This window comes from Humulus lupulus, chromosome 6 (genome assembly GCF_963169125.1).
Source record: "Humulus lupulus chromosome 6, drHumLupu1.1, whole genome shotgun sequence".
In the NCBI taxonomy this organism is placed as follows: Eukaryota; Viridiplantae; Streptophyta; class Magnoliopsida; order Rosales; family Cannabaceae; genus Humulus; species Humulus lupulus.
In genome coordinates, this window is record NC_084798.1 from 2,630,117 (window position 1) to 2,644,254 (window position 14,138).

Below are 14,138 nucleotides of genomic sequence, written 5' to 3' on the forward strand. Positions count from 1 at the left end.
TAATTTACATACTAAATTGCATGTATAGATATAAGTAATTCAAATATTTATGTTTATGATTTTTTTAATTTATATTATTATTTAATTAAAAAATTATATATATTTGTATAAATATATTTTAAATATTTTATTAACATTGAAGTAGGTTGATTATATATATTATGTTTTTTTATTTATTTAGTAATATTATATTTATTAATTAATTTAATTTTGTAGGTTGTGGTTTTAACTAGAGAGATTTTTGCCTCAAAATTTCTATTTCAATAACACATTTGAGGTTTTTAAGTTTCTAAAATTGCAAGAATAAGTTATTGTTAATCCAATTATTTAGTGATATTTGTTTAGTAATTTCTTATTTATTAATTAATTCAATTTTGTTGGTTGTGAATTTAATAGCAAAGTGCATTGCAAAGTGAAGTAAATTTTCTAGCTAGGACTATTAATTGCAAGAGGTACGTACATTATCTTATCTCTCGTTTTAGTATTATTAAATTTTTGTTAGAGGAGTTTGAATATCTTAAATATTCATCCATAGTGAAGTAGGTTCTGAGATTAAAATTGTGTGTTGCGGTGATATTGAGAACTGTGTGTTTTAGTGAAGTAGGTTCTGGAAAATTTGTTTGTGTGCTGTGGAGCTATAAGGAAGAAACTTATTGTGTGATGTTTGAATTGTTTGACTTGTTGTTAACAGATGGTTAGATCAATATTATAGGGGAAATGCTGTCCGATTTTGTCTAGAATTATGTATTCTAATATTATATTTGAATTGTGTTGTGCTTATTTGATTGGATTTGATAAGATTGACTGATGGCTAGGTTGCTAATATAGAAGAAATGCTGCCCAATTTTTCATACACTCGACCATGTGCTTATGTAGTTTTTATTGTTTAATTTTTCATAGACATAGGAGAAGATATGGATAGAAAATGGATGTCAGCGAATAGGTTATCCGTGGAATATAAAAACGGGGTCGATTTATTCTTAAGATTTTGTTCGGAGAATGTGAAAGACCTAAAATTTACTCGTTGCCCATGTATTAAGTGTGGAAATGTAAGGAAAATGGATCTTAGTAAGATCAAACAACACTTATTTTTCAATGGAATCGACAAAAGTTACACGGTTTGGTATATGCATGGGGAGAGAATGCATGTCGCGCCAACTCCACCAAGTAGACCCAATGAAGTAAGGAGGAATATAATAGAGGAGAATTGCGATGCATTAGATGATATGATTGATGACGCACATTATGGATCCAGAGTAGACCCAGATAAGTTTGAGACACTACTTAATGATGCTGAGAAACCGATTTACCCCGGGTGTAAAAAATTTACAAAGTTATCCGCACTCCTTAGGTTGTACAATTTGAAAGCTAAACACGGTTGGAGTGATAAAGGAATGACTGATCTACTTTGTTTTTTGAATGATTTGTTGCCGGAGTGTAATGAAATGCCAACTTCATTTTATGAAGCAAAGAAAACATTATGCTCATTAGGCATGCAATATGAAAAAATTCATGCATGTCCTAATGATTGCATGTTATATCGGAATGACTTTGCAGATGAAAAAATGTGTCCTACTTGTGGTGAGTCACGATGGCAAAAGAAAAGAAATGGTGAGGATGTCAAGGAAGGAGTACCCGCCAAGGTCCTGTGGTACCTTCCTCCTATTCCTCGTTTCATCCGGTTGTTTAGAAATGTTGAACATGCTAAAGATTTATCGTGGCATGCTAATGAGAGAATAAATGATGGTAAATTAAGGCATCCAGCTGACACCCTAGCTTGGAAGAGGGTTGATTTGAAGTGGCCTTGTTTTGGAAATGAATCTCGTAATATTCGTCTGGGTCTTTCGACTGACGGGATTAATCCACACACTTCTCTTAGTAGTAAGTATAGTTGTTGGCCTGTTATGCTTGTCATTTACAATCTACCCCCATGGTTGTGCATGAAGAGAAAATTTACCTTGTTGACATTGTTGATATCAGGACCTAAACAACCTGGCAATGACATCGACGTATATTTGTCGCCTCTTATCGATGATTTGAAAACTTTGTGGGATGAAGGGGTTAAGGTTTATGATGCGTACAGGCAAGAAGAATTTAATCTTAGAGCTGTATTGTTGTGGACTATCAATGACTTTCCTGCTTATGGAAATTTATCCGGGTTTAGTGTAAAAGGATATAAGGCTTGTCCCGTTTGTGAAGAAAAAACATGTTCTGAATACTTAAAGCACTCCCGAAAAGTATGTTATATGGGTCATAGGAAGTTCTTGATTAGTACGCATAAATATCGAACTTGGAAAAAGGCATTCAACGGCAAACAAGAGTTTGAGGAGGCTCCTCAACCTTTAAATGGGAGTGAAGTACTTGAGAAGATGTCTAAAATCATGTTTAAGTTAGGTAAGCCTAAAGTTCGTACACCTACAAAGCGGAAGGGTCGTGGGAAGGCTAAGGTTGTGGAAGAGCCCAAAAGTTGTTATAAAAATAAATCTATTTTTTTCGAGCTTGAATATTGGCAATTCTTACTTGTACGCCATAATTTAGATGTTATGCACATAGAGAAAAATGTATGTGATAGTTTGATTGGAACTTTGTTGAATATTCCTGGGAAAACTAAGGACGGAACTAAGGCTAGACAAGACTTGGCTGCAATGGGTATACGTAAAGGATTAACTCCGAAAATAGATAAGAGACGAACATACTTGCCTCCTGCTGCTTACACCCTCACTAAAGATGAAAGGAAGGAAGTTTGTTCCTGTCTATTTAATGTAAAAGTTCCAGATGGCTATTCATCAAATATAAGGTCATTGGTAGACATGAAAAGTTGTACTCTGAGTGGTATGAAATCTCATGATTGTCATATTCTAATGCAACACTTGCTACCAGTGGCAATTCGTTCTGTCTTACCTCAAAAAGTTCGAGATATTATCACAAGGTTATGTTTATTTTTCAAGTCATTGTGTTGTAAGGTGATTGATCATATTAAGTTACCTAAGTTACATGATGAAATTGCAGAGGTCTTGTGTGAGCTGGAGAAATACTTCCCACCTTCCTTTTTTGATATAATGATTCATCTTACAGTTCACTTGGTTAGAGAATTGAGATATTGTGGTCCCGTTTATTTAAGATGGATGTATCCATTTGAACGATATATGAAGATTCTTAAGGGGTATGTCAGAAATAGAAGTCGCCCAGAAGGGTGCATTGTGGAATGTTATATTGCTGAAGAGGCAGTTGAATTTTGTTCTGAATACATGGCTGGTGTACAGAGGATTGGGGTAAATGAAGTTAATAATGCTGAGATTCAGAGTCGTCGGGGTAGTGTTGTTTGCGCAGTGAGTCAGGATGAACTAGATGAAGCACATCGTCTAGTATTGCAAAATATTAATGAAATCCAGCCTTATATCGAGTAAGTTTATCTTCATATATATAATGCATATGCAATGTAAATATGTGATAACTTTCACAATTAGTTCATTAACAGCATATGTAATTTTGAAGGGAACATTTTAACTGGATCAAGACAAAATTTCCATCAAAGTCAAGGAACTCCAAATGGTTACAAGACGAACATTATCGTACATTTAATAGTTGGATAGAAAATAAGGTATATTATGTTGATTTTTTGATTTTATTTTTATTATATAGTAATGTATGTTGTTTGACTAGTTTTATTTTTAATAGGTTGTCAATGAATTGAAAAACACATCAAATAATGTGTCAGACATTGTTAAGTGGATCTCTCGAGGCCCTTCTCATAGAGTCATCAAGTTTTCTTCATATGTAATCGATGGTACACAATTCAATACTAGGGAGCGTGATACCAATAGAACCACACAAAATAGTGGTGTTAGTCTTGTCACTAGAACTATGCAAATATCCAGTACGAAAGACAAAAATCCTGTTCAAAGTGATATGACTTTCTATGGAGTAATTAAAGAAATTTGGGAGTTAGATTATATCACAACTCGCATACCTGTTTTCTTTTGTGATTGGGTGAAGAGTGACAGTGGCATAATATATGAAGATTTTGGTTTCACATTGGTAAACCTAAATCGACTAGGGCACAAATCTGACAGATTTATAATGGCTGCACAAGCAAAACAAGTGTTTTATGTGAATGATCCTTCAGACAACCAATGGTCAATTGTGCTTACAACGCCAACAAAAGAATGGAATACCAAAGATGGTGATTTGCATGATATACCTATTGAAGAAGAATCAATCATATTCACTTCACCAATATGTAATGATGAAATTGATGATGATGGTGTTTGTTTACGTGATAATGGTGAAGGTTTATGGATTGATAACCTGATGTGAGGTATAATATAATTATGTTTGTCATTATTGCAAAAATGATTTTGGTTTGTTTATGATATGTTTTTGTTTGTCATTTTTTTCTATATATATAACTTATCATATTGATTTTTATGTTTCACAGATGTCAGATCCTTTTGGTGATAGTGATGAGGAGGAAAATCCTCAACAAAATCCTGATACTGAGGCAAAGATTACAGATGATAAAAATGTGCGAGGACGCACATGGATGAATAAATTGATTAAGAATAAAAGTGAAGGAAATCTTATACCTGTAAAGTTCAATGAGTATGGTCAAGTAATAGGTACCGCAAGAAGTAATCGATCTTCAGCGTTGGGTTCTATGGTGAGGACTATTGTGCCCATCACCTGTAACTCCTGGAACGAAGTTCCAGTGGAGAACAAAACTCATATATGGGATTTAATGAAGGTATGATTTAATTACTTCTATTTTACTTAAAGATTTTAAAATGTGTGATTTAATATGATTATTTCAAACTTGCAGAAAACTTTTCAGTTGGAATATAGCTCAAAAAAGCAGACAATGAAAGACGCAGCAAAGATGTTCAGACAATGGAAGACTGACACGACAAGGAAGCACATCTTTAATGCTTTAGAGAAAAGACCAGATGAGTTTCCCCCTAGGAAACCATTTGGATTTGAGGAGATCATTACAGATGAGTAATGGTTAGAATTTGTCAACTCAAGATTAACACCAGAGTAGAAAGATAAGAGGTTACAAATGCAAGAATATCGAAGAATGAACAAATACAACCACAACCTATCTAGAGGAGGTTACGTGCGTGTGGAAGAGATGCTTCAACAACAAACTGGGCAACAATTATCTGATATTGATATAGCTGATTTATGGACGATGGGTCGACCGAAGAATAAAGAAGGAGAACTTATTGGAGAGGCAGCTGAGGTTCAAAAAAACATTGTAAGTTTTTATATATATATTGAACTTATATAATCTATTTATTTTAATATAACTAACTTATATAAATTACTTTTATTATACAGGCTCATTATCGAAAACTCATTGAGGAGGGTCAATGGGAACCCCAAGGCCCTGATGATGTGTTGGCGAGGGCATTGGGCACCCCCGAGCCACGAGGGCGTGTTCGGGCTAAAGGTTTCGGTGTGTCCCCTGCATTATTTTGGGATACTCCGAAACCTACCAAAATGAAAGGGAAATCGAAAGACACGGTTTCGGCTAGCGCTATGAGAAATGAGTTTGAGGAAAGACTTCGTCAACAAGAAGAACGACATCATCAACCAGAAGCGCGTCTAGAAGAACGTTTTCGTAAACAAGAGGAAATGTTGAGAACTTTCATGGCCCAACAGAGTGGTTCAGGATCCAATATTGGAGTCCCACCAGTAGTTCCAACCCCACCGGGACCATCTTACTATGTGCCCGACCCACAAGCACCATCTTACTATGTGCCCGACCCTCCAGGGCCATCTTGCTATGTGCCCGACCCACCAGCACCATCTTACTATCAGCCTGAACCACCAGTACCATTTGTGACTGAGGTAATTTCAATTTGATAGTTGAAAATTACTATGTATGTACATGCATACACACATATATACATAATGCTACTTATTATAATGTGCAGGTACCTAGTTGTCAGTTAGCCATTGGTTCTCTATCCAATATTGTTGCATCAGGCAAGCTCATTGACAAAGAGTTGGGTAACAACTACCAAGTGGTGATTACTGACGCTATTAAGCCGGCGACACCTCTTCCTTATGCAAAACCTGATCAGCATATGTACATAGTCATTCAGGCTATTGGGCATCCTATATCATGGCCTAAGGAATTGGTCATCGTATCTGATGATATACATGAACAGGTGATGTATCATGTTTATATAATCATATTTGTTATTATATATTTCAATTTGTTTGTAAATTTTATAATTATTAATATTATTTTACAGACTTGTTCTAGAAGTAATAACATATCAGAACGACCAATTGCTCCTTCAACACAACGACCCCGAGAAAGAATACAACGTTTGAGTGATCCTCTGACACAAGACACCAGTCCTTTGGAACAGATATACAATATTATATCTCGCTGGAATGACGATGACTGTGTCAATCCAGGCATAGATGAGGATGTATTCGGTCAGGATATTTCAAGTCTTTACATATGCAAAGAGGACATACTTCAATTTATTCGAATGGAAAAGATTGGACAAGGAGTTGTCGTTTGCTACATGAGGTATCTCACAATTTTTTTACTTAACATTTCTTATTTGATTTATTTTAACAACAAATTTCCTAAATTATATTTTTGACTACTACTCTTTTTTTAATAGGTTGTTATACAATTTTTTGGTAGAACAAGGGCGCCAAAATAAGTTTTTATTTGTCAATCCTAATGTTGTAGCCACTAAAGGAAGTTCATTTGAAGAGCGTGTTCAAGGTCTGTTCAAGCGCCGTCGTCAATTAAGATCAAGTGAGCAACTTATGATTGTCCCCTGGAACCATGGGTAAGTTCAAAAATTTGTTACTGCCAAATACTTAGTCCTTATAACATTTGCGTTGGAGACTTATACCAAATATTGTTTTTCTTGTGCAGTGATCATTGGATGTTGATTATATTGGCCCCATATGCATATTACGTTTGTTGTTGTGATCCGGTGAACTCAGAACTGGAAAACCATGAAGAAATTGTGGCAGTAATAGTCAATGCTTTCAACCTTTTTCTGACCAGTCTACCAAAACCTCCCGAGATTCCAAATAATATAGAAATTGTGCAACCGAAAGTAAGTAACTACGACTTTATTTATACTTGAATTTTACTGATATTTTTTTATATTAATTACTTGATATTTTATTTAAATATTAGTGTCCGCACCAACCAGACAATGTGGCATGTGGATATTATGTGATGAGAATGTTCAAGGATTACATTGAACATTCACGACCTGGACGTTACTTGAAGAAAGAGGTATGTATATAAATTTATATAAAATTAACAATTTATTTATTATTAAATTATATATAATCAAATAATTGATTAACTAATATATTTTAATTTGTATTTTTTGTAGCTAAACACTACGCCATATACACAAGCACAGATTAATGAAATGCGACAACACTGGGCGAACCATATGCTACCGATAATTCAAAGTCATCGTCCAACATATTAGGTTTTTGTCATTTACTTTTACTTTTTCTTTCTTATTATATGTTTAGCTAGCTAGTGTAATATTTGTTAATTTTGTATGTTTAACAACAAATATTACAATTTTGTATATTTAGCTAGCAAAAACATATTAGATATACACATTTCGGTTTTATTAATGAAAATTCAAAATTTAAATTTGTATATAATTTAGATTTTTTAATTAATATATTTAATTCTATTTCAAAAAAAAATTAATATATTTAATTCTATTAATTAATATACTGAAAATAATTATTTAATTTTTAAAAAAAAAATACAAAAACATATGACGTCTCCCATGGGGAGACGTTGAAAGTCTACAAAGTCTCCCCATGGGAGACGTCATAGGGCCACTTTAGATGGCCCCTGCAACAACGTCTCCCCTGGGGGGAGACATCAAATGTCTACAATGTCTCCTCCATATAGCCATTAAATGCCTATTTTGTTGTAGTGTAGAAAACAAAATTTAAACATAATCTTAATAAGTATCAAAATTACATTAATTGTAAATGATTAACCATTTATTGTAATTAAAATTTAAATTAATATTTGAGTTAGAAAAAAAAAGTATGTCAAATTTATATAATTTTAATAATATTTACACTTAAATATATTACAATCTGACATTATAAAACAACATAATTAACTTCAAAGAGCACAAGACATTATAAAAAAAATATTTAATTTTATTAGTTTTTCTTTGGTAATAAGAAATTATTACCAAAGATAGGATAGTGTGTTATTATCACCTAGTGATGAATTTTTATTTTGTTATTGTTCATCACAAGAAGCCTTAGACCCATTCGGAGATGGTGAGTTATTGAAGACTCTTAAATTTTCCTTTCTCTGAATTGTTCAATTCAGACAGTTTGTGATTACTGTATACCTATAGTGTGATTTGCTACTCATTTATTGTTTCATTTGTAAAGATTTCAGTATGCATTTCTTTTTTGTTCTCTTAAGTGGTGAGACTGTCTTCAGAAAGTGTCGAGGCCATCAGATGGGTTACGACCGTATACTTACCACGAGGGACGGTACACATCCGCCGTCGGTATAGGCATAGCCATAAACAAACTGGCGAGGGTTTCTGCCGACGACTTAACATCGATATATACCGACAATAAGTTGTCTGTATAAACTGTATCGACAACAGATACAATATCGTCGGTAGAAAGTGGACTTCTACCAACAAAGTTCTACCAATCGACAACATTTTACTGACAACATATTGTCGGAAAATCATCTACTGACGATACTTCGTGTTCTATCTTTTTTGTAGTGATGATGAGGAGGAAAAAATTAAAAATCCATCAAGGTTTTACTAGAATTCCGTTTCTTCTTAAGCCTTAAAATATACATATATATGTATATATTTATATCTACGCATGACCTTTATTTTCGATTATAAAGAATTTGTGACTTTTTAAAGGCCACTAAATTTCCTAAATATAATAAGTTAATAATTTAATTTCAAAGTGAAAAATTAGTAGAAGTGGTCCTTTGTTAACGAGGTAGTACAACGTTGGAGGCTCTTTCTATAAAGGCATTGTTAGGCGAACCCTATGCTATTGAATCAATTCATGCTTACTTACCATGCCTACGTACTTACACATAGACTTCTTTCCTCTTCATCTTATTATTTTTTTTTTATCTTTATTGTATTTATAAATGCCATTTTCCAACATTTGGTTCATCAATAATTTTCCTTCATATATTTTCTTAAGCAAGCCAAGCAAAATCACTAATCATGTCCACTCAAATCTTAGCATCATCATCTCAAAATGAAAAAATACATAAAATTCTTCGGCCAACAAAAAAATTTCAACCATCTGTTTGGGGTGAGCGATTCTTACATTACAATATTTCAGAACAAGAATTGGTAAGTAATATCATTCTAATCGATCTATTCTATAATAGAGTACGTATATAATAAAAGTAAATGATTATATTAATTTTTTTATTTTTGAGTGAATGTGCCTGCAAAACTTAATTTGTTCACTTATATTTATTTAAATATATAATCATGAAGATATATATTGATTGTATTCTATGCAATGTCTCAGCGTTATAAACAACAGGAAGTTGAGGAGCTAAAAGCAGTGGTAAAAAAAGAAATATTTGGAGAATCTGCATATGATGTTTCTCATCAATTGAAGTTAATCAACGCCGTCGAACGTTTAGGATTGTCCTATCTTTTTGAAAGTGAAATAGAAAATGAGCTAGAAAGCATTTATAATAAAAGTGTTGATCAAAATTACATTTTGAAAGATGAGAATTTACATGATGCTTCCCTTCGGTTTAGACTTCTACGACAACATGGATTTAGGGTTTCTTCTCCAGGTAAGTATATAAAACAATCATATATATATATATTTAGGACAATTCTCCTATAGGGGTTCCACTTTAAGCCCTACCGGTGGGGGCTCTTCAGTGTTCTCGACTCGTGAACAGTTTTCGGCACGATTTTTTTTGTGTGACCATATATACTTTAGCTGTTTAGAGCATCCTGCAAATTTTCAGAAAATTCCGAATATTTTACACTACCGAAAACTAGGTTCAAACATGTTGATTTCCACGCGCATAAAAAAATTAGTCACGTGTGCAATATGTTTGAACCTAGTTTTCGGTACTCTAAATTATTCAGAATTTTCTAAAAATCGTGTTGATACTCTAAACAGCTACAATATATACTGTCATAACAAAAATCACGCCGAAAACTGTTCAAAGGTCGAGAACACTGGGAGCCCCACCGGTAGGGCTTAAAGCGGAGCCCCTATAGAAGAATTGTCCTATATATTTATATATATAGGGTGTTTCAATGGTAGGGGCTAGAAAAGAGGTGCACCGGTGCACCTCTTTTCTGTTCTCCTATCGTGAATAATTTTCGGCGCGATTTTTTTAATGACCGTATTTATTGTAGTTATATATTTATAACATCGTCCAAAATTTTCAGAAAATTTCGAATGATTTACAGTATCGAAAATTAGGTTTGAACGTGTTGTTTTCCACGCACATAAAAAAATTAGTCACGGGTACGACTTGTTTGAACCTTGTTTTCGGCATAGTAAATTATTCAGAATTTCTCGAAATTTTGTAGGATATTCTAAATAACCAGAATAAACAAGATTATAAAAAAAATAACGCCGAAAACTATTCACGATAGAGAACACAAACAAAGGCCCACCGGTACGCCTCTTTTTTAGCCCCTACAAAAAAAAAAATCCAATATATATGTGTTTTGAAAAATGCAATATATAGCATTCCAAATACTATTGACACCTTGTATGATACTCTGTGTGGAGACCATTTTGTAATATATATATAAATAAAGGTCATTTGGCACAATGAAATTTAAAATTGTTGTACTTTCATCACTTATTTTGTTCTTGATTTAATATATGAGTACTATTCTATATATGAATTATGTATACGCACGCAGATATATTTGAAAAGTTTAAAGATGAGGATGGAAACTTTAAAGAATGCTTGGTATCCGACACCATTGGTTTGCTTAGCTTATATGAGGCCTCACATTTGAGCTGTGTTGGGGAAAACATATTAGATGAAGCCCTTGCTTTCACGACCACACACCTAACTGAGTTCTTGGCAAATAAAAAAGAACATGATGATCCATTATCGAAAGAAATATCCCAAGCTTTAGAGAGGCCATTGAGAAAGAGCCTTGAGAGGCTAGCTGCTAGGCATTTCATTTCAATATATGAAAATGAGACCTCCCATAACAAAGTATTGCTACAACTTGCAAAGTTAGATTTCAATCTATTACAATCAATGCACAAAAAGGAGCTTAGTGAAATCTCCAGGTATATAAACACACACAAATATAAATATATATATTTATATATTTGGTAGGGTAGGTAACTTAATATGTGTTTTTGTAAAGTATTATTTTGGTACCCTGTGTTTACAAGATGTTTATTTAATTACTTAGTTACATATAACTGATAGTTGTTTGGTCATATTAACAAAATTTTATTTATCAAATTTGCGTCATGACAATATGTGTAATTTTAAAATACAATGTATCATATAAGCAAAAACACATGATATCAAAAGAGTAAATTTCGTATTTGGTATTTAATTTTAATGAAACATGAGCTATCATATTTAATTAGGTGGTGGAAAGAATCAGACTTTGTACACAAATTCCCTTTTGCAAGAGATAGGATTGTGGAACTATACCTCTGGATATTAGCAGTCTATTATGAACCCCAATACTCTTTGGCAAGAAATATTTTAACCAAAATTATTGCACTCACCTCAATTGCTGATGATATTTACGATGCATATGGTACATTTGAAGAACTTGAGCACCTTACTGAAGCAGTTGAAAGGTTTGATTAATTTTGATATATTTGAGGGGTTATACTTTTTTGGACTCTGTGTTTTGTCTTATTACCTGTTTGGATCCTGTATTTTGACAAATTACTTTTTAGACCATATGTTTTATAAAATTGTTAAAATAGAACCCTAAACCCGATTTTGGTCAATGATTTCTCAACTAAAATCACAAATAATTTACAAACTAACAATCAGAGCAAAAATAAAATCACTCTGCTTAAAAACTGTGTTATTATATTCAATTTTTTTTTTATCAAAATTGAGTTTAGGGTTCTATTTTAACCATTTTACAAAACATAGGATCCAAAAAGCAATTTGTCAAAACACAGAGTACAAACAGGTAATGGGATAAAACACATGGTCAAAAAAAAGTATAAACCATATATTTTATATATATTGTCTTCTCTTTATATATATACTAATTAGTACATATGTTTTAGGTGGGACATAAATATTATTGATAAACTCAATCCAGAGTATTTGCAAACATTTTATAAGGAACTTTTGAACTCTTATGAAGAATTTGAGCAAGAGCTTTCAAAGGAAGAAACTTACAGAGTTCACTATGCAAAAGAACGGGTTCGTAACTTTTGTACTAGTATATATATATATAGATTGAATATCAAATAGTTTTTATTATAAGATCTGGCTAGTTACAAACTTGACATGATAATTCTCACTATTTAAATAATTATTAACAGTTTAAAGAAATACTTCGATCTTTTCTGGAAGAAGCTTGGTGGTTGAAAGAAGGACGTGTTCCAAGTTTCGACGAGTATTTGAAATTTTCTTTGATTACTTGTGGTTACCACATGTTGATAGTGAACTCTTTAATTGGAATGAAAAGTAGCATTGTAACAAAAGAAGTTTTCGAGTGGTTCTCTATGGACCGCAAGATTATTAGGGCATCTTCAACTATTTGTAGATTCATGGATGACATAGCCGAACACAAGGTATAATATAATAAATACATACAAGCCACACTAATTAATTTAAGGTTTTGATTGGTTCATGATTGTAAAACTGCATTTTTAAAAAGTGTGTTTCTAAAATAAAAATATAGATTTGTAGTCTTAGTACATGTTTTTCAAAATGTGATATCTTGGTTTGGAATTCGTAAACTGTTTTTGAATTTTAAAGAGCTGAATATGTGATTGGTAGATAATCTGAAAATATAAAAAGTGATAGATTTGTAGGATTTTAGGATATAATAATTTGGATTTGAAGAAAACGTGAAAATAACTTTTTCTATTTTGTAGCTTAAAGTTAGAATCAGTATTTTGATTGAGAATTTGAAAACAAGCAACCAATCAAGTATTTATGTGGGCTCTACCATTTTTTAGTTTTAGAAATCATAAAATTGAATTTGGATTCACTACCACCCTTATTTTTTTAAAGTTATTTTGCATGTTTATCTAGTTTTGATAATTTTTTGCAAAATGGCATTCGACACTCCCGACAGCTGGTCGAAATTTTAGACAGAGTCCATTTTGCAAAAAATTATCAAATTTAGGCCAGCGTGTAAAACTACGCCATTTTCACCAATGTATGGTACTTGTACACATATTTGAATTGTTAACTAATTATTTGTTTACATAGTTTGAGCAAGAGAAAAATGATGAACCAACTGCAGTGGAATGCTACATGAAGCAATGTGGAGTTTCCGAAGAAGAAGCATACGATGAACTTAACAAACGAATAGCTAATGCATGGAAAGAAATAAACGAAGAGCTTTTAAAGCCAACTGGTGTAGCTTCACCTATATTAGTCCGTGCTCTTAATTTCTCCAAGTTTATGGATCTTTTCTACAAAAATGGTGATGGCTATACACAAGTTGGAAAAGTGACCAAAGATAGTATTGCTGCGTTGCTTATTGATCCAATTCCATGATAAATCTATCATACTATTCGTATCTATATATATATAGGATATATATATATAGCAAGACTCTTATGATTTAAGCTTGTTAAAATTAATAAATAAAGTTGTTTATTTCTCAACAATATTTGAAGATAAATTATGAAATCCATATTAATTTGCGCTAATACCACTATGTCACATCGATAAAAATAAGCATGGATGACATAAGGTGATGTATAGAAAGACCATTATTGTAATTAAGGGATTTTATAATTTGGTTGTGTTGGTGATTAGGATCTGCACAACACAGCCAATACAGTGCACAAAGAATAGCAATAAAGAAGAATAAGTAATAGATAATTAAACAAATCCAAAATGATAAAAAATAAAACACAAAAGAAAGAACACCTAGATTGGT

General features: G+C 32.5%; 1 protein-coding gene across 1 annotated transcript; it reads left to right on the plus strand.

Annotated features, from left to right (window-relative positions):
• Positions 1-9,198: 9,198 nt before the first annotated feature.
• Positions 9,199-13,776, plus strand: LOC133781387 (alpha-humulene synthase). Its single transcript, XM_062220359.1, has 7 exons — positions 9,199-9,380; positions 9,565-9,841; positions 10,941-11,322; positions 11,635-11,853; positions 12,301-12,439; positions 12,562-12,813; positions 13,460-13,776. The coding sequence occupies exons 1-7, from the start codon at positions 9,249-9,251 to the stop codon at positions 13,748-13,750; spliced, it is 1,692 nt and encodes a 563-aa protein (XP_062076343.1). The 5' UTR covers positions 9,199-9,248; the 3' UTR covers positions 13,751-13,776.
• The last annotated feature ends 362 nt before the right edge of the window (positions 13,777-14,138 follow it).